The 22509-nt window shown below is 43.7% G+C and overlaps 1 protein-coding gene across 1 annotated transcript in view; it reads right to left on the bottom strand.

Annotated features, from left to right (window-relative positions):
• Window positions 1-22509, bottom strand: part of bnc2 (basonuclin 2) — a 92865-nt gene that overhangs the window by 29471 nt on the left and 40885 nt on the right. The window contains 2 exon segments of the mRNA XM_034130149.1: window positions 13122-13357; window positions 14854-14956. Of these exon segments, the coding sequence (XP_033986040.1) occupies window positions 13122-13357; window positions 14854-14956 (339 nt within the window).

The following is a 22509-nucleotide window of genomic DNA, read 5'->3' as shown; positions in this document are numbered from 1 at the left end:
GTATGAAGTAACAGCTACGCTAAGAGAAGAAAAGATGAGCGGAAAAAGACAGAAGATGAGAGAAAGGGAAACAGACGGGTAACGCTGCTCACAAGCATCACTTGTCAATTTACAGCCGTTGCTCCCTGAACCGCACCGTATAAATTTCCAGTGTGACATCCGCTTCTACTGCTTCCAAGCCGACTGAGGCTCCGTCCCACCAGATCTCCTCCCCAGACACATACTTGGAAACCTTAAGTACAGACATTGTGCCAGATGTAGTCTGCCTTTTCTTTTTATTTATTCTCTTTTTCAGGTTTTGGAATTGTACCTTTTTTGTTTTCTGTATTAGAATCACTACGGCGGGATGAGGATGGATGGGGTAATGTGCTGCTTCACTGTGTTTGATGTGGCCGCTGCCATGCACACAGAACACATATGTGAGCACACATTACCTCACACGCATGCATACAGGCACACACAGCATTGTATGACAGTAAATCATGTGTGTGATGTGTGTGTGAGTGGAAGAAGAGACTGGCCAAAGAGCACCAGGGGATGTTGCGTATCCAACAGATACAGAGACAGAGAAGGAGAGAGAAGCTTGGCACTGCTCTTCTTTGAGTGATGGCAGTTCTTCAGGGTTGAGACATGGCCTTCCTTTAATCTCTTCATCCTTAGACATGAAAATGGAAGAAAAGCCAGAGAGGAGGGTAGCGACGCAGAAAACTTCTCTAGGTCTTTTGCCAGATTGATTTTTACTTTAAATCGCTTTTATTTGAACTAAGACAATAAAACTCACCCACCTGCTAACACGCACACAGTAGATGGCAAAAACAGACATGATGAGATGTGACTTACAACAGACCTGACTTTTGTCTTGACTTGTTCAGTGCCAGCACATGAGTTCTTCATTGCTTTGTTGACATGTAACAAGTCTATCTGACCCCATCTTAAAATAACACCCTTATCAAAATGGATAATGACTCGTCGTCATTTCTCAAACTCATCTGAAACAAGGTGTAGGCCTGCTAGCCACGAAAGGAATCTGCAAAGAAAACACTTCCTAGGAGGAGTATGATCTGAGATGCTTGCACTCATACACGATTGCGTTATGAGTGCAACACCTGTTTCGACTTAAAAAGTAGAGGCCAGTAGCGAGATTAGCGAAACATGCCCATAAAGGGAGAAGGTGGCTAGGCCTTCGCTCTGATAACAACACACTCTGTCCTCAATTCTTTCAAAGAGCTGAAGGAGCTGATGCGGTCATAATGCTTTGGAATTCACTCCACTGTTGCTTCACTGCCAGAGAAAAGTGCCTGAAACCGACTATTTATAGCTTTCAAATCATGCTGTGTTGAAAAGAGATTGATTTTGTATAGAAAATGAACCTGTACTAACCTCTTAAAATATTAATAAATGGCAAGTTGAGTCATAGATGTCGCCACTGGCAAACTTTTACTACAGTTTGTACGCTTGCCTCAAGGTTTTTAAAGCCAGTAAATAGGTAATGAGATTTCACCTCACTCAACAGGCAACACATATATTTTCAAACCAATATTCGCTATAGGTCTAAATATAACACTACGGGAATTTCAGTGAGTATAGTTGTAAAGCTTTGGGACATGTTCTCTGCTCAGACCTGGGAATCTGGGAAATCAATCGAATCCGGAGAAATTCCTTTCCTGAGGGATACTGGGTGTGCAGCTCGCAGTACTAAGGAGACTTGATCTAGGTCTGATCCCAGGAATTTTAGCAGAGTAATTAGGTTTGTCAGCTTGGCAAAGTGGGAAAACGCTTTGCACCGTGCCACCTCAATGGGCTGGATTTGTGTCAGGGATCAAGATGGAGACAGCACACCCCATACCTAAGTAGGCCGCACTGCTTGACAAAGGTGTGATTCCATGCTTAATGTGAGACACTGGCAGCTGGCAAAGTCATTGTCGAATTGTCAAGGCCCTTTGGCACATTGTTCGGTGACTTGCTGTGATTACACTGTCAGATCCCTTCTGATCTGTGACGGCTGGTGGCAAACACTTTGACAGGAAGTCAGAGAGGAGTTCAACACCTAGCAGTGGCTAGTGCTGCAACACTGGCAAATGGTGGTGACGCACGAAACTCCAAGCTGCTGCTCCCGGAGCTCCCCTTTGTAACTGGCTCTACATAAACATAAACACGAGTGCACACACACACACACACACACACACACGCAGCCACGCGACTGTGGTCTCGCAGTAATAGCTTTGTACCTCTTGGGGCCTTGCGCTGACCGTTCCTGCTCTTATCTTTGTTTATGTGCAGGGTAGATCATCGTGTACAACTGTGTGTGAGTGCCTGTGCACAAACCCTTGCAACAAGGTTGTTTAAAGTGCACATGTGAGTCAGAATGCAAGTATGTGTGTGTGTGTGTGTGTGCGCCGGGGAGGTGATAAGGCAGTGCCTGGCACTAAAGCGCCAGTTGGCAATGAGCCTTAGATCCTGAAGATGAGAGCGCAAGACTCGTTTGTGTGTGTGAGTGTACACACACGCACACAAACAGTGTAAACCAGAGGTTAGGTGGAGATAACACAGAAGAGTGCATGCCACTAGTACTTACTGGTGCATGTGCCTACGCCTGAATGTGTGTGTTTGTGTGTGCTGGCCTGCATGCATGTGTCTCTGCTCACTGAGCCCAGTCACCTGTAGCAGTCTATTGATCTTCCTTCTTCAGAAGGCCCTGTTGTCTTTGTGGATTACTGCCTTTGCCTTCCAACACACACAACTACACACACACACAGACACTTTCAAGGTAGAATGTAGAGGCTACAACTGAGCTCTTTTCGTCTTTTACAACAAAAAGGTGCCTGACTCGAAAAGTCTCAGAAAGGCCACTGGCAGGCTGAGCGCTGAGTGCTGGGAACTGATGTATCACCAAGTGTTAAAGCATCATTTCTGGTGACCCTGTATCATATCCTGTCTGCGCCTGCGGCACTCCACCCGCAGAGTGCAGTGTGCCAGTGACAGCACGGCTTGCTTGGTGGTCCCAGCACTCAGCCACTTACCCATTTAATAAGACAGTCTTTAAGAGGACGGAGCCAAGCATATGCACAGCGCTGGTGGAGATTTTTATTTTTTTCCCCCACTTTTACAAGAGCCCTTTTTGTAGGAGGCCCAGGGGCTGGCATTCACCCTGCTGCATGTGTGTGTGTGTCTTAGTTTGGTATCCATTTATTATCCATTTAGTACTACTATTAGTCCCCTTTTCTCTCTCTCTCCCTCTCCTTCGTGAAATTCTAATAAACAATCAGAGTAGCACCATGCTGAGATGCCCTATAATGGGCTCCTAATTATCCACTCCAAACACAGAGAGCGGCTGCTTCACGCCTCATTTTCTGCACTCATCTGCGCAAAACTGGATGAATTGATTCCATTTGCTCGCCACTTAATGCACTGATTGTTTATTGGCATGGCTGGGGATAAAAAACAAACAAACAAACAAAAAATGTATTTAAGCCCGCAAACGCATGCTAATACACATTCCCGTTAAAACAGGCTGACCTACGACGGGATTCAACTGACTTTGAAGTTTCTTTAGGCCCTTCACGGTGAGGCTCCCCCCCCTCATCATCTCCTCCTCCTCTCCTCAAACACCTCCGTCTACAGTACCTCTCCTCTCCTGTCGGAGGTGAAGTGAAGCCAGACCAATTGGTAGAGGAGACCAGAGAATGAGGATATGTGGAGGGCGGGGGTAGTCATCACCTCCCCCTCCCCGACAGGTCATCCTGCTTAATAAAGGTGCTCATGCACAACACGTCAAAACGAGAGAGATACTGGGTAGCACTATAAGAGACTGAATTTATTTTCTGGAGTCTAAAATGAGACGCTCCATTATTTTTCAGCAACCGTCCCACATTATTTTGTACTCTGCAGTAAACGTCCACAGGTGTTTCAGAACCGCTCTTAGTTCATGGTGAGGTCAGTCAACCTTTTAACCACCGCCAAACAACATGGATGTACACAGTAACACCTCTGTCCATTTTGCCAAGACGCCACAGTAGGAACACAGGAAGCCAAACACAGCTGGGGCCGTCGGTGAAAAACGAGATGGTGACAGACACGGTGCAAAATAACAACCCCAGCAGTCGCCAGTGCGTGGTTCACCAGCATGTTTGTGTGTATATGGATGTGTGTGAGGTCCTTCAGTGTGTGTCACGCTCTTCTCCCTCCACCAGTCTGCCGAGCTCATTTCCTCCACAGGCTGCCTCCCCGCTACTTTATGAGTGAGAGCTTCTTACAGCTCTCACCTCAGGACACTCTTCAGTGTCTAAATGTTTCCATTTGTGGGGGAAGTGACACACATTCGCTCACACCGCAGGGCACCTACCCATAACTAACCATCTTGCAAACAAGCAGCGGTGAATCATGAAAGTGATTGGTTAAAATGTACACTCTCTATGTGTGTGTTGGTGTAATGGTGGGTGTATGTTGGAGCCTTAACAGCAAGAGTATGTGTGAGTTTAGGGCACAGTTTTGGCTTCTCAAGTGGTATTTAGAGAGTACTTCAACTGCTATATTAAGCATCTGTCATACTGTGGGGAGGCTTATATCATATATCTTCTAGTGCTGTTCATTATTTGCACCAGGTGTTTACTCCGTTTGTGAGACTTATCACATTCCTCAGTGTTCTTTTTGTGCGAAACATTCATTTATTTCCTGTCTATAAGTAGTGACCCCTGAGATTAACCGCAGTCCCAAATCACCGCTTATACTGTACTACACCAGTGATTTCCACCGAACAATTCCGTGTGACAATCGATGAAGAGTAGGATCTCTGGTGCAGATCGATACGATGGGGTTCTGCTAGACAAACCAGCGCTCCTGCGAGATCAACACCTTCCCACACTATCATTAGTGTCGCTGACCTTGAAGTAAAATTCAATTTCCCCGTGCAGCAACAAACACCCGTAGCCCCCTGAAAAGCCACTTCAGAAGTCAGAAGCCATTTCCGCCTTCCAGCGCAGGCGAGACAGGATATTATAACTTATGAAAAGGGATATACGGAGCGAGGGACGCTGACAGAAAGAGAGGGATTCTGTTTGAGGAGGTAATTATAACATGGCCCTCTTTGAAAAGAAAAGAGGGCAGAGCCTGGCAGAGGTAAATAAAAATTCCTGATAAGCAGGCTGGCAGTTTTCCAGTTTCAATTAGGGTGCGTTGCTGGCTTCAGCAGCACAAGGGAGGCAGCGAGGACCTGTTGAGGGAATTCTCCCGAGGCATTGACACTGGGTAAAAAGAGAAAGGCAAATGTGCAGTGAGAGAACCGGAGATCCCTCTACACTGATCTGCGTAGAGCATATCACATGGAGCAGGCGGGAGGAACAGGGTGTTCAGAGGGGATGAGGGGGAAGAGAGCACCCCATTAACACAGGGGGAATATTCCTTTTTATTCTAATTATGACATGCCAGGAGAAGTTAAGAGGGGAGAATAAAAGCACTGGTGGCCCCTTTTTCTCACTTACATTTGGAGACACCACGAGGTGGACATAGCAATGCTTTTCTCAGATATAGATTGAAAGGGAATACGGTTGTGTGTGTGGTGGGGGCCATGGGAAGAGATGCAGCCAGTGAATCAAGCCCAGCATCTCGGATAAAGCTGTAGGATTGGTTGCGAGGCTTTGAAGTCAGCCTTATCATGGGGATTTGAGAGGGAAATGGGTAAGAAGGTGGCGCTTATATACTGTGTGTGTGTGTAGCGTAGCGGAGTGGAGTTTGATCAAACCCCTACTGGGATCCCATGGGGGCCCCTAGACTTGACCATGTATGTTAAACATATCATTTTCACTTCCCATGTTTGCGCTGCACAGCATGCCAAATCCCCAATCAGATTTTATTAGAGCACCACTCGCGCACACACACACACACACTCGCGCGCACGCACACACACACACACACACACACACACACACACACACACACACACACACACACACACACACACACACACACACACACACACGCGCGCGACTGGCATTCCCATACGTTTTCATATAGAATATTCATGATTTTTAATTTTTTTTTACCAGATATAGGGTCCCCCACTTTAAGTTTAAAATAACATTTTTAAATATACATGTGGCCACCAAGCATGTAATGGATGCATTAAAGCGATTTGAAAATCTAATGTAATTACTTAAGTGTCTCTTGAGGAGAAATTGACTTGTGTATTGGCTCTTTATCACGGCCTGTGATGCAGCATCCGTGATCCTAGTCTGCAGTATATAAACTGCTCTGCATGTAATATTATTAAAGTCAGAAATTAGGTTTTTTAATTAGTAATAATAATAACACATCGTATATAAATAAATACCTCTTTTATTACAAATTCGGAAAAATAATATTTGTAATTATAGTAATTGTCTTACACTGTATAATGTGTGTGCGCGGTTTGCACATCACAGATTGAATGTTGTTGCTTTAGCTATGGTGTCCTTTTGGAACTTGAATGTATAGATAATGCTTTTTGGTGTGAACGCAAATATATCGTAGTTCTGATTAACTATTGTGGGAAAAGTACTCCGGTGTGAACGCGCTAAATAACACAGCACTGATGCTAATAACAGCTAAGACCAGTGTACACACACTGAGAAAACATCCTTAATTCTCTGCTGAAGACAGGAAGGACAGGTGACAGAGGAGACGGCAGTAGATGTATTAGACAAGTCAAGTTTTGAGAGGATGAAAATGACCAAACAGAACAGAAAATGTAAAGAAGAGACTGATGCGTTCAACTCAATTGGTGTAAAATGACAGAGGGGAGGACAGTATGATGTGAACGATGTGAACGCAAGGGGATGATCATGCACTAACACACACGGTACACACATCTGTCCCTGCAGGTCTGTTATTATCTAAAAAGCTTGACAGCTATTTGACCAAAAAAAAGGATCAGTCAGCAAAACCTCTCCTCAGGCCACTGTGTAGCCAAAGAAAAACAAGATACACCGAAAACCACTGCACCTCTGCTTATCAGAAGGAATGCACCTCAAAATACATTTCAACTCTTGTAGATTTAGATACATGAAAAGATAGACCCTAAAATAATCATTTGACTTAGTCTCGTTGGGAGCAATTTTCCTCTGAACCAACTTGATAACATGGGAAAGATGTTATCAATAGTCAAACCAAACTGTTTTCATACTAATATTTATCACTATGATTTTTTTTCTTCCCATCAATTTTAAACGTGGTAGCTTGTGAGGCCTTGTAGAATCCATGGTTAAATTCAGACCTCCTTCCAAATCCAATATAAGGGGAATTATTTCCCAAATTCCTGCATACAATGTAACCTGCTCATAACCTTGCTTCTCCAGCTTGAATTCATTTGAGGCTCGAATGCAGGATTCAAAAGCGAGGGACTGAGGATTTGGCTCGGCCAGGACTTTGTGTAAGGAGCTGGCTCTGAGCTCTGCAAGCTGTGAGAAAAAGTGACTCTTACACCTCCTGCAAACATGACATGATCTTTCAGATTGTCAACTAAAGATGCAATGCATGCTTGATTTATTCTTGTTGATTAAGCTGTTTTATTTATTTTGATATAGAATTATTATCAAATGTTTTGAATGCCTTGCTGATAATACTCTGCTACCCCTCTCTGACTGAGCCTCTAATCTGAAATCAGTCTTTTATCTCTGGCTTACTAGCGATTGAGAATAAGAAGGGAGAAGACACTCTTAAGAGGAAGGACAAGTGTGTGTGTGTGCAGTGGAGAGGAGGGAGGGGGGGTTAGTATCACCTTGATTCAGTACACCGGCCCTCTTTGATGTGCTTGCAGCCCAGCACCGCCAGCACAGAGCCAACCATAAGCCTTCCAGCAAAAATCGAGCCTGACCTCCCCACCAAATCATAACCATATGAACGTAAGAATTTCCACCTTAGGAGAATGCTTTCTCCCCCGTCCGTCTCCCAGGGTGAGGCATTAAGTAGTGATAACAGAAAACAGGTTCTGAGCGAAGGGGAGGTGATGGAGGGTGGAGAGGAGGACAGGAGGAAAATAGGGGTTACAAGTGTGCCGTATGGAGGAGATTGGAGAAGGGGATTGTGTCCAAAAAATGTTGTTGCACGGAGCTTGACTACCTAAAATGGAAGTTTCTCAGGCGAGGATCAAGAGATATGGTGCCCTTCACAGTTGACAGAGTGAGAGACAGAAAATGGAGAGGGGGAGTGCGGAGAGAGGAGAGAAAAAAAAGAGAGAAATGTTGAAATGTGACTCTAACTCAATAAATACCCTTCTAAACCACTATAGAGGAACCGGTTGGTACCTTCACTACGGCCTCAGGACCCACCTGCAACTGGAAATGGTTTCCTGTCTTACACGAATGCTGTCGCACCCTAATCCATGTAATTACATCTCATATTCCACATGTGTAAGTACACATGTACAACATTACAGTCACAAGTTATTTTTTTTAATAAGAGCACAGCCCCCCTGCGGCCGTCCCAAAACTACCTCCGATGTTCGTGCTCGTTAAAAAAATATTCAACCAAATAAGTAGTAAGCAGAGTTCTGAGGAGCTTATGTTACGGCATTGATCACTTTAAACACACCCTCATGCCCGGGCATCTGCCACTGAAACAAAGCCTATCCTAGACAACAAGTTTGTGGCTGTGTGTGTGTGTGCGCCGATAGTTGCTTTCCTCCGAGTGTGTGTGCAATTAGGGTTAAGACTGTTTATGTGTGTACAGTGTGTGTGTGTGTGGTTGCGTGGCGGTGGTGGGGGTTGTTAGCGGTTCCATCTGGGTCTCCTGGAAGCCGTGTGGAGTCAGGAAAACCACATCTCATAAAAGTGGAGGCAGCCCAATGTTCTACAAGGACAGAACATTACTGAGAATGTCGCTCAGGAAAACCCTGGGCTTTAGTCCATATGTTGGCTGCAAAGTCTCGTGTGTGTGTGTCTCTCTCTCTCTCTTTCCACTCCCTCTCTCTCCTTATTTTTCACTTGGTAAGGGATAAGAAAGAGGAAGGCAAAAGAGACAGTGTTTGGAGTGTGGGAGACGGGAGGCTGAGGCAAAGAGAGGAGCCAGGACTGATAGCAATTCCATCTGTCTGTATCGAACACAGTAGTGAGCAGTGACAGGCCGTGGGACGGAGAGAGGGGGGGGCGGGGGCATCTGGTGCACATTGGCTTTGGGTCTGTCTGGAAACAACCATGGGAGAGGAGAGAGGGATGAGCACATGGGAGGGAGGAAAGGATGAAGGGGAGAGGAGAAGGAGGAGGAGGGGAAAGTCATGCCAAAGTGAAGGGGCAAGGAATTTTAGCAATGAATCAGTGTGTCTGTGGTGTTCACAAAATGCCTTGGATTTCACTTTTAAACCGGTGAAAGAGCAGAGAAATAAAGACGGGTAAAAGGAAGAAAAAAATATGACACTCATAACTTTCTGTCATCACTTTCAGGTGGTAACCTCAGAGCTGTCATTTTGTGATTTTCACGTTTTCACACTCACAAAGTTAGATCAGGGATATACAGGACAGTTTTAAAATCTTTAGATTATTTTATTTATGAATTGTCTCAAGCCTTAAAACAAAGGCTATTTGACTTCTTTCTTAAAAAAAAATGTAATTTCAATAAATAAAAGCTACCTCTTGCTCCTGTTCCTTTTAGTTTTTTGATATGATATATGTAGGTATTGAACATATATATATATTTTTTTTATTGCAAGATTTTGATATAGTAATACTATAGCAGCTGACTGTGTGGATGTGCTGGTGAACAAGAGTGAAGCTATAAGACTGAAGGTCAGGCTTCAAAGCAAAGACAATCATTCATTTTAATGGTTATTGATGTCATGTATAATTCCTCTTCTTTACAAATCTAAATTCTAACCACTTGATGAGCCATCTCGCTTTTAATAATATTGATTCACGACTGCAGTTTAAGGAGCCTATTATATCGAAAAATTGCAAAGTGTACGCACATTTAGTCACACTTCTACGGTGAGTTTACTCCTGTCATGCAGTAAATGGCAGAGAGGACGGAAGAGGGCAAAGTGGATCTTGGATGTCGACATCAATTAATTCTTCCTCGTGTAAAATGCTATGGTGACATATTTCTACTTTTGCTGTTTGACATTTTTCCTGCAGAATACCAGATAACAGTGGTATTAATGATGGTAGTGCCCTGAATACATTGGGGCGAATGTGGGAGGTAAACAGTGATGATTCTGTGATAAATCATCAAAACTTGAGTGACAGTTCCAGACTTTTCATACGTCAATGTACGCGTACTGTAAGTGATGCAATGATTGAAGCTGTGTTTGCTGAGGAAGAGCAGCTAAGCGTTCCCTCATGTCATCTTGAATATCCCCAACCTTAGTCAGAAGCACTTACAGACAGAAACCCACCTCCTCATATGTCTAAAATATCACGGAACACAACTTAAAATTTTATTTGTGACTAGTTTTGTTATTGGATAGGATAAGTGTTGTATTTAGGCCAAAACACTGGCATTTTCCTTTCCTAAATCATAGCACTAACAATACAAATGTGTCATTATGGGTATATATGATACATGATTTCTGACCTGTTCGCTGTTTAGCTTGCTTAATAAATAGAGAGGGAATATTTTGGTCTAAAGACAGAATACTGATGCCATACAGCGTCTGTGTTTTTCTGCTTTGTGATTGGTTGAAAATCTGAGAGTGTGTTTTTCTTCTTCCTGCAGCACATACGTTCAGGTGGTCAGGCATCAGAGGAGCTGCAGCTATACTCTGTCAGCTCAATGTCCTGAGTTCTCTGGCGCATCACTGACACCCATACGCACTGACACCCAGAAAAACATAATGCAACAAACACACATTTCTTTCTTTCTCAACCGAAAGTTATTGTGACAAACTAGTCGCGTGAAATTAGGAGGTATATTAATAGAGGGAAGGGAAATCAGAGCCAAAACCGTCAAACACTATGTGAAATGTGTTATAGGAAGGCTTGACTAGATTATAATTTATAAAAAGTAGGTGTTTTTGTTGTACAATTATCGAGATTTAAAGCATATCTCATTAAAATAGTAATTAACCTATGGCCTAAACACGTATTCAAATTCAAAATCAGTATAAGCGAGCAATTGACTGCTATCACGGGAAAGTAATTCATCCCCAAATAATGCTACACCGCTATCAAAAAGACAACTTATTATCTTCCATCTGCAATGCTGTTCTCATTTCATCTCTCATTTGGCACGGCGTGGTGTTGGGAACAAACCCCTGACACAAAGCGTTGCCCGGAGGCTCGGGAAGATGATTGAATTTCATAGCTACTTACAGGCTAATAGGGCCGTACAATGACTGCTTACTGTCCTTAAGTGACTGGCTGCCTCTCGCCGGCCGCGGCCCCTTTGAAGCCCTTCTGAGGAGATCTGGAGGATTTAAGCAGTAGCGTGACATGAGGCTGAGCAGTTGAGCAACGGTGCTCCCACCAGCTGACTATTAGAGCCAGCTGATACAAACACAGACTCTACGACTATGAGAACCACAGTTACTCAATACAAGGCATTCTCACACTGCAGATTTGGAGCTTTTAGTTACTTTCCCTCAGGGAAAATATTGATATTTAATGCTGAGAATGCTTTTTAGAGATGGAAAGGTTAGTAGGATTATCACCCCGCAACAATTGTTATTATAATGTAAACATGTCCAAATATATTCTGTTAATTTGCAGCTTGTGTTTCATATTATTATATTATAAGAGTATGTTTTTGATCAGACTAAAAAGGTTTATTTGAAGATGGGTTATAAGAAACTCTTGGGCATTTTCTCTACATTTAATAGACCAACCAATAAACCAGTTAAGCAAAAAAATACAAAACTGATTTATTGATATTTGGAATCATATGTTTGTTTCAATTAAGCAAAAATATTTTTTTCAGAATGAAGAATATATCAATATTAAATATTGAATATATTGAACTATATCAAAATACTTCATTAATCCCAGAGGGAAACTAGGTTTTGTGAGAGTATATAACACCATATTAGAACAAAATACATACATATTAATATAGGTTGAAGTTAAAATGTGCAATACAAATATTAACTGTATTATTTTAAACATTATAAGTTCAATTTTATTTTCGATTGTTTTCGATTTTCAGATTTTTAATAAATATTTTGTATGAGTCTTTAAAATATGGATTCTAAGTCTTAAATTGTAACTGTAAGCTGTAAACAGTATTTACAAAAAAACTGTAGTTTCAAATAACTGTTAGAATATTTATTAAATAAGTGTTCTTTAAAACTTAAAAATAAAAATACTGAATCTCAATCTGAATCACAGAAGCCGCTACGAACCATGCTGTTCCACTTACACTGCCATATACGCATACAGATAAGCACATGTGCACACACACACACACACACACACACACACACACACACACACACACACACACACACACACACACACACACACACACACACACACACACACACACACACACACACACACTTTCACACACACACACACACACACTCGCACACACACACTAACCACATGCACATGTTCACTTGCTCTTAACTAATTCATTCAGGAACACTTCGGTTTGGGTTTCAACACCAAAACCTCCGTACCTTTGATTGAGAAACGTGTCTGACTGCAATTATATGTGAGGGGGGGGAAGGATGGATGGAGAGAGGAAACACACTACAGTGGTTTTATAGTTTGCTGGCGTGACATTTTTCTCAATTCTTTTTTTTTTTTTTATCCCTTTCCTTTTTCCAGCGGAGGGGCATAGTGTTCACAGGGCAGGCAGAGGGGGCAGACTGAAGTAGAAGTAACGACAGGGAAAGTGTGAAGAAAATGGATGTGCAATGGGACTGAAGTGGCCAAGATTGTCACCATTGTGCTTGTGATCAATAACTCTCAAAATAATTGCAATGCTGGAAAGATTTGTAGATACACTTGGTGAAAAAGAAATGATAGTGATCACTGTGAACATTATCCCCACTTTCTGAAATCACAGAAAATTGCAGGGAAATCTAAATGCACATTTAGGGACACAGTTGTTTGATTGCAGAGAGTAAGTTCAGCTAATATGCCATCTTGACATTTAAGCTCCATCCTTATGATGCTTCACATGTGTTGGGCTCTGTAGCGTGTGTGTTGGTCACTGACCTGCAGGATGTAGCCCCTGACGTAGTCTCTGAGGGTCCAGCCCAGGCCGTGCAGGATGTGCAGCACCTCTTCCTGCTTCAGCACGGAGAACAGGCGGTCCAGCAGGATCTTCAGCCTGACGGGTACGGCCTGGGTGCCGTACAGCATCAGGCTGCTGATGTCGAACACCACGTTGCACTGAACGATCTCCACCTGGGTGGGGTGGTACAGGTGCTGGGTGCTGAGCTTGTCTAAAGCTGTGTGAAGCGGAGGAAGAAAAGAAAAACACACACAAACGCAGGCCCGGTTAATGATCAAGTTGCAGCTCAAATCTTCCTTAGGAGGCTACTGCGCGGTCAGCACTAGCTGATAAGAACATATCAATGAAATAAAAGCATTGACATTAATGTAATTATCTCCCATTCTTTCTATTTAATCTAATCTCTTGCACTTTCAAACCGCCCTCACATCTCCCATTTTTCTTGCATTACTTATGTTATCTTGTCCTATGGACTTTAAAGTGGGCGGGGGCACAGTGAGGTCCACGGATGAAAAAAACGTATTAAATTAGATGCCATGCTTTTCATAATATTGGAAGGATAACAAAATTAAATGATACAACTTCATTATTGTACAACCCCTTCTTAAAATCATGTTAACTTTCTTTAAAGGCAAACTGATACTGTGTGATACATTTCAAATGTCCATATACTTTTCTCAGCAGTATCTTCAGTGTATGTTCCGCTGCACACAGACAAAAAAACTTCAGCAATAGGGTAGCCTGTATGTTGCCTGAGGGGCGAAACTCGGGGCAGAGGAGTCGTATGATTGTGAGTACAGGTTAGGTTTTGTCATTGCTCGTTGTATCTCAACCTCAGTCACCTCTCCCTTCTCTGGCTGTCTGCGCGACACCTGGACAAATCTCTTTCTTCCTCTCCGTCTCAATCCTTCTCTCTCCCCTTACCTCATACCTCCCTCTCTCCCTCCCCCCTTTCCCCCCTGCCTGTCTGGGTGACACCTGGTTGGGTCTCTCTCTGATCCTGGGACGGCTTTTTCCTGCTGACGAGCGCTTTGCCTGACAACACAGCGCAGCCAGACACGAACATAATAAAAAATGAAGAACTACTTGTCAGAGTCCCTGCCAATGCCGACATGAAATGAAAAGTGGGGGAGAGGAGAGATGGGTGCCTGACAGTTCAGAGGGAGAGATTAAAAAACAGTCAATGGGGTCCTGTGCGATCGCTGAAGGGCCCATGGCTCGCTCTTGTGCGGACGCAAGCCAAACAGGTGTTTTCTTTTTTCTTTTTTTCCCCTCCTCATTCCCTTTGTACTTGTGCACCTCCTCTCCCTTTTTCCTCTACCCGCCTGAAAAACTCATGAGGTGTGGTCTCTTGCTTCTTTCTCTGTCTTTTGGTCTGTGGTTTTTCCCCCTTTTCTATATGAATCAAATGTGCAAAAACAAGCCTTTGAAAGCAACCACAAAATACAGAAGCAAACAAGAAAGGAAAAGTGTCTTCTTCTATGGAAAATGTATAAAAACATTTGGATTTTAGTCGGAGAAAATCTAGCAGCTGCACTGAGTAAGAAATGACACAGTTGTACATTTCTCTACACAGTGTACTGATATGCAGCTCTCTTCTCACCACGGCAACAGGAGATAGTTATACGAGCATCAGTCACTAAATTAATATTTATTTACAACATATTCAGATACGCCCACCAGCTACCTAAAAATGAAAATGAAATCACTCACCGTGAGCTACCCAGCCATGTTTGCACTGGTCACATGTGCGTAGGTGAATCTTCCCCGGCTGGAAACACTCACATGTGCAGTTCACTAGTGTGCAGCGAATGGCCTGCAGAGACAGAATCAGAAAAAAGACAAACACATCAATCACTGGCTGGAGTACAGAGGAGAGGTGATAAAGCAAGGACTGAGAGAGAGCAGTTATCATAGCAGCAGCCATACAAGCGTGTTCAAACGTTTCCGTAAAAAGTGACAATTGGCACGTTGGCAGCCACTGCCACAAAAAGATTACCCAGCCACCACATTTCCAAACAACTTTCCAATGTGTGAGTCTGCCTCCCCATACTGTCATTTCCCAGAGTTCATGAGAACCGACCAAGGACTTCCTTTCCTGAAAAACACAGAAATGTAACTTGTTTTGACTGAGGCTCCATTACTCAACACTAAAGCTGCACTTAGTCTGACCCCGGAAAGCTTTTAGTAGTGAGAGGTTAAGTGTCCAGACTTTGACGGGGGCAACTCGGTACAGTCTGCTTCAGCCTTCATGAAGGGCCGTTCAAAACCGACAAAACATCCAGGTACATTTTGCAGGGAGGTCATTGGATCCCGTAGGATGTTTCACATGTTTTAAACAATTAAAAGATCTTACAGCAGCGGAGGAAACGTATGATATACACACAATTCCTCCTGACAGCTCTGTCACCCAAATGAGTGCAGCAGCTGCAAGTCGTACATTTCTCAATGACATGGAGAAACAAGAAGACAGAATCAAAAAAATCTTCACTTCTGTTTACCACACATTACTTTATATTATCAAGATGGATAAAGATAGTTTACTTATATATATTACTTATGCATTTCTACAACCTAAACTGCCTGAATCTACAGCTTTCGGTGCAGCAAACTTGCATATGGGAGGTAAAAGAAGTCAAACCATTTCACTCTGAAAACACGCTTATCTGTTCCTTAAATCAAATATTGTATTTCTTTAGCTTTGACATGTAGTGCAAGTAAGTTGGCTGCTGATGTTAGAATGAAAAGTTAATAGCACGGTATAATAAACAGCAACTCCACACGATAAGAATCATTTATTTTAAGTCGGGCACATATGGTGTTGAGTCAGGGCCGAATGCCTGAGGGTGGTAATTCTTTAGGCTGGAAGGAAAATAAAATATTTCAGGAATGCGGGAGGAAATTGGGTTTAGTGTACAAGGTGACTGCTGTGAGTAGCTGCCTATTTATTTTGACAGGAAAAGCCTAATGATCTAGTACTAAGGAAACTTGTCAGGTGTTATCTGCAGAGATACATGAGGGTCTGTCAGAGACGGTGAGAAAGAATTGTCCTCACACCAAAAGCACTACTTATCAAAGCATGACACTTTATGGATTTACAAGCCGCACTAAATATGCTATCTCATATTGTTTCTCTGTAATTCTTATAAGGCCGCAGTGTGACAATAATGTGACACAGACATGCACATACAGGGTCGTAGGTTGGAGTCCATGTCTGGGCTCCATTTCAAAATGTCAGATCAGCACTTTGAGATAGAAAAGATCAGCTTTACGTCACACAGCTGAGGTCAACGCATGATCACTGATGACAGAAAAATGTGAGCTCTCTACTGAGGTTCACCAGTATTGACGTGAGTGCTCCTTCTGTGTCTAACAGCAGGAAATAGCATTACCTAGTCTGTGGATTAGACCAATATCCTGTAATTCAGGATATAAAACTAAGCTCGCTCTTAATCTACTAAGGGACCACAAAATCTACTACAATCCCCCCCTTGCTCGCCCTAAAGTGTCGTAAACCAGATTAGTAACTGGAGGTGTCAAAGTGAACACGGGTTTATCCCAGATTAAACGCAAAATTACACCACTTCTAACCATGTCACCTCGCTGTTTGACACTGGAAAGACAGGAGACGGAGGAGATTATTTGACTTTGCACCATTTTTAAGCTCTCCAGGTGCGGGCACGGCAATCCTCACCGTGTGTGAGGATTACACGCCGTGTGTCAGTCGGAGTGTACATACATAATGTACTGACTGAGCTGACGTTCTTATCCCGAGCACTGTGCAATGAGAGAGTGCAGCGTTCCCCTCAAGGACACATATGCAGCGGACATGGCTGTCAATGTACATTCATTGACTGTTGATGGGGTCGAAGCCTGGGACCTTTGAGATTCAGGATAGACTCAGAAAGCTGATTTATAATGCTGTTCTTCACTTTCACATGCAGTATTCTATGTTATTCACCGTTGGACGGTCAATATTTTTGGATGATAAAAACGTCGCTTTTTTTGCTCTGGGAAATTGCAAATGACTGTGTCAGTTTACTTTTGAATCATTTTAGAGAGAAGAAACTCGCAAATAATTATCACATCAATTGGTCATCTCAATAATTGTATTTGCTTCACACTGGCCACTTTTCAAATGTTGAGTACGATTCCTTGTCAGATGTTTTGCCACAGGAGCTTTTCCCTTTTTATATAACTCTCGTTACGTAAAGATTTTGCGAACTCTATTTTCAGTACCCAGATTTAGCACAGTGTTGTCACACAAAACAACCCTTTACTAATTACCTCCCCGTGCGGCAAGGCTAAGAGCAGCAGACGGAAATAAACAATTGGAAATATCAAATGCACCTCTGCTGTTTACGAGCTGGGGCCTGACAGCTGACAAGATAGTTAAGGGGCGTCTAATACGGCAATTAGAGCGTGCCACTGTCTGCGGGGCTGCTGCTGTGACAAGGCGCCCTCTAATCACTGACTTATTACGCTGGCTAGCAGCACCTCTCATATCTGGCCCATTAAGCAGACAGCAGCATTAAGAAGCATTAAAGCAGCAAGCCCCCCCCCCCCCCCCCCCCTCAACTGAAGAGGTACTGACGGGAAAAAGAGAAAGGGAGACGATTTCCTGTGCCTGTTATTTCTCGGGATTGTTCCAAATTCATGTGTCAGAAGAGTAACTCAAGAGGTGTTTGTGATATGACGGCATCAACATTGATCCTACGCAATAGCATGAAAGATTACAGACTGATTACAGAGATTTTTAAAAAGAGGCAACTGACGGATGTTTCAAGCATGGCCATCAAAAGCAACATCATTGAGGATGTGAGTGTGCGTGTGGCTTGTCAGAGGAAACAAGAATATAATAACTTCTTCACATGTTGCTCACGTACCGAAGAGCTCTGCTTCTGTTGCCAGCGTGGATCTGTGCTGCATTTGGCCGTGGTTTAACCTGTGTCTGGCCTGGGTTGGGTCAGGGACAAGCTTGGGCCCGGATCCCAATGCTACACTCGCACATATTTTGTCACAGCAGGCGGGGGAGGAGGCTGTTATCTGAGGCCCGGCCAGATACACAGTATTAGTCACTGTGCTAACGTCTCGCCAGGGTTTCCTCTTTGGCACGCAACGAAAGAGGACGACGGTGAGGAAAAGGACATAGGGGGTGTGTGTGAGCGAGTGTGTGTGAGACTTTGTAGATCATTTGAGCAGCTAGGAATTGAAAGCTGCTATTGAAAGCCCACAAATGCTGTAGCAATTAGACCCAGACAACAGTCGACACTCTCACACAGCTGCCGTGTTACCGCTACGGTCAACAACTTAACCTCGCCACGTACAGAGAGCATCGTTTTCGGCCCTTATCTGGCTCAAGAGTGTGTGTCTTCACTGCTGGGTTTTGTTTAGCTGGAGGCTTGATGTTTCATGGATGTTTTGCTTGGCTCGCAGTCCCTGTCCCAGCCCAATTGTATAAACACTGACAGGCAGCAATGGCCAGCATCAGACTGAGGAGGACTCTCAATTAAAAGACTGTTAGTGGGACAGATGGACTGAAGAACTGCAGGAAGGAGGAGCGGCAGAACAAGATGGATTCAGCCTGGACTCTTGTAGTCTGATCCAAAGAGGATTTGAAACAGGCTGGGAAAGACGGGAAACATTGAATCTTTGCCGGAATATGCAAATGAATCCATTCCTAAACCAAGCAGCACATGTAGAGGTCAACAAAGACAGAGCTTTGGCCATTGCAAAAAGGCATATGGAACCATATTACTGATGATTAAATCAAACTAACATCCTGTGCAACTGTTTTACTACCGTGTCATATTTTAAGGTTGACATATGCCACGGAAAACACCACTAAAACACCACTAGTACATGTCATCCTCTCTGTTTTCCTCCCTTGACAGCGTACAATGGAAAGCCAACGCAGACAGCTGCTGGATGCTGGTCGGGTATTGTTCCTCCTACTTTAATTGAAACCTTTACCATGTTCAACACACAGCCACAGACCACATTTCTTGTTTGGTGAGTTAAGCAAAGCCCGAGATTTAAATGAAAACCCTGTGTGTACGTGCGCATGTGTGTGTGTGTGTGCTTCGGCTTTGCAGCAGCAGCAGCTTCAGATTTAGATTTGTCTCTGCTTAGGGTCACTGTAAAACACTGGGAGCATCTTGTCCTCTCTTCCACCCACAAGATATTATCTCATCCATGAGTTAGCTGCTGAAATGCTGTCAATTTCCTGCCAGAAATGTGCAGCAAACGTGTGTAGGAAAAGAGGCACAGCAGCTTTGCGTGTCATAAAACGAGGCCCTGGCTCCGTCGGATAGATCAGGACTTCACAATGTCCATATTGGAAACAGGTGACAAATAAAACACGCTGAATAAAGAAAGTCTTTGTAGTCAGACACAGCAATACAGGGGAGCAAATACCTCATGCCAAAGCTAATTTCTGCTTGTTTGATTTTGTACATTGGATTGTACTTGAAACAGAGCTTTCCTGCCTTACAAAGTGTTACAAAATTAACAGCGATTAATCATTTGTGCATTGACATCAGTGTCAATTTGTGATTGCTGCACATGGGGAAACTGTATTGTACAGGAAAGACGGGAGGCTTTGCTCTGAAATCCCCACAGTGTAAGGCCCGTCCTCCATGGCAGTTCTGGTTTTGAGCCCAGCGGCTTTCAGTCTCAGAGCCAGAGGTCCCTGTCCTTTGTGCAGCTGTGCGTCTGGGCTTTGACACGGGGCAGAGCGACCAGAGCTATGCTAATGGGAACCAAATGGGGCGTGAGTCCCTGGTGGATTACAGAAGGAGAAGAGAAGCATGTGTTTTCATGTATTCATGTGGAGACCTGGGACCCCTCTCTTCCCTCTCCTTTCTTTAAGTCAAACAAATAGAAGCAGCTATGTCTGTTGTTTGCACGCACCCTTTGCTAAAGCGCTTTGTGAATTGACAGATTTGACATTAGTGAATGTGTCTCAGATCTGATAGAATGTATACAAGAAGTTATTACAGTGTTTACATTTAGCGCTTATTAAAGGCACGTTAGTAACTCATTGGGATCTACTTACAGACTAGACTAATGTTCCAAAGAGCCAAATCTGAAATTCATTTGGAAATGAAGTGAGCAAGGTAAATAAACTTTTACCAAAGAATGCGGAACAATACCATGAACAGACACACGTTTCAGATGTTTGGCAGTGCGTCTCAGTCTGGTTGCACTTCACCTGCTGTTACTGCAAAGATATTTTGTCTTGATGCAGTCATATTATGTCCTGCTGACCCAGTGAATGAGGAGTTATAATTCAGAGCCAATGGGGCAGAAGTGACCGAAAATATAAAGTCTTGTTCCAATGTAATCAGGTTGCTGCTGAGAGATAAAGTCATAGACATTTAAAATCTTCTCTCCTAACTTGTTGTGAAAACATACAAATTAGGGTGCTGCCTTCTGTTAATGATTACATTTCAATACAGGCGTCATTGATAAAAATCACTAATCAGGAACACAAGTTCATAACTAGACAAACTAAACAATCGAACAGTGAGTGATGATTTCATGTCATCTTCCGTCGTTCCAGATGGCATCCAGTTCCAACTCTGACCACAGGTCCAGTTCTGGCTTTTTATGTTCGTCAGTTGTCAGAGGTGACTCACGCTCTGCACTCCTTCACACACACACACACACGCACGCACGCACACACACACACACACACACAGACACGACACCCATGTTATTACTCCACAGTCCCAACAAGCACACATTTCTGCATCCAACATTCCTGCATCTTCTTTGTGGTTTGACACAGTCACAGAAAGTAAATCTCCCTCATCATGAGCACCGCCCCGAAACATTTGAAATGGGATCAATGACGAAACTCCCAGCTTGACTCACTCGCATGATAGATAGCCGTGCGAGTACTTCAGGACAGTCATGCTTGTTTATGAAGTGGACGGGAAAAGGACCCAGCTGGCTTTGATATTGCGAAACGGTGAGAGGGAGAGGGAGAATCATATCACAATACTGGACCAGAAACACAAGCCTGTGATCTGGCTATCATATGCCATGCTCTCAGTGAGCCTGTGTAGATGGAGAGCTGTACCACACTGCTAACACTGGACTGCACTGTCAGTTCAAATACCCGAGCATCAAGGGAGCAGCAGTTTCTCCCATCTTTTGTGTAGACAGCAGGTCCAGGCACAGGCCCCCAGCCCAGGCCCCTGGCCCCCTCTCAGCTCTCCTCAAAGCTTTTCCCCTGCCAGAGATCAAACCATCTGCCCAGTGACAGACCCCGGGGTCCACTGACACAAGGCCAGGTTCAAAGAAGGGTGCTAGGGGAGCCAGGGAGGGGATGCAGGGAGAGAAAGAAAGAGAACGGAGGGAAAGTTGGAAGTGAGGTAGCAAGGGAGATGGGGTGAGTTTGAGGGGGGAGTCGGGCAAGCTGGTGTATCAGGAAGGTGGGGAAGAGGTGTTGCGGCAAAGGTGGAGGAGGCAGTGGAAAGCTAATGAGTGGAGGTTGAGAAAATACTGGGCAAATGATATCAGGTTCTCGTTTATGACGTTTAAATGTGCATTTTACTGCATATGATTAGCTCAAATACTGTGTCGGTGAAACATTTTAAACATAAATGAGAAGTCAAAGATGCTTGAGGTTAACAGTTAGTTTATCAGAGAATGTAATTTAAAGCACATTTTTCAAGTGTAAATGGCCTGCTTTAAACACATCACAAGATACATCCCTTACAGTCATTTAACACAAAGGCAATCCACAAATGTGAAGATGGCTGAAACCAGAAAATGGTGTCGCTGAAAAAATAACTTAAAAGAAAAATCAGTAATCGAAATGAACACCTCATTTTGAATTAGAAGAATAGAATAGAATAGTATTGGGAGGGATGAGACCCCTCTGTAATGGTCACACATGCAGAGCACACAGCACACACAGTGAAATGTGTTCTCTGCTTTTAACCCATCCTAGTACCAGGAGTCTAGTACCAGGAGCAGTGGGCAGCTAGTGTACAGCGCCCGCAGCGCATTTTGTCTAGTTGGATTTTTTTGCTTATAAAATAAAATGCACACTGCAAGTTGTTAGTTGTTGTTGAGAGCCACACTTCCTTATCAATGGCCATTGTGTGGCAGGATAGGAAGAAAACAAAAGAGCCCGTTGTCTTCGATACATACTAGATCTGCTGCTCTGACCTTCAGCCTATCAGAGGGAGCAACTTGAGCCAGATAAGGACACCTCCCTGTCAGACCTGACACCTGCACTCGCTGCCCCACTGATCCTCCCCACCCAGCGCACATTTCAACCTGAAGGCCAGCACTGCAACAACACCGACATGATCACACGGTGCGACCAGACACATGTTCCAGAGCAGAAGGATA

This window comes from Trematomus bernacchii, unplaced genomic scaffold (genome assembly GCF_902827165.1).
Source record: "Trematomus bernacchii unplaced genomic scaffold, fTreBer1.1, whole genome shotgun sequence".
In the NCBI taxonomy this organism is placed as follows: Eukaryota; Metazoa; Chordata; class Actinopteri; order Perciformes; family Nototheniidae; genus Trematomus; species Trematomus bernacchii.
The sequence above is the reverse complement of the archived record's forward strand: the minus strand, read 5'-3'. Positions and strand labels throughout refer to the sequence as shown.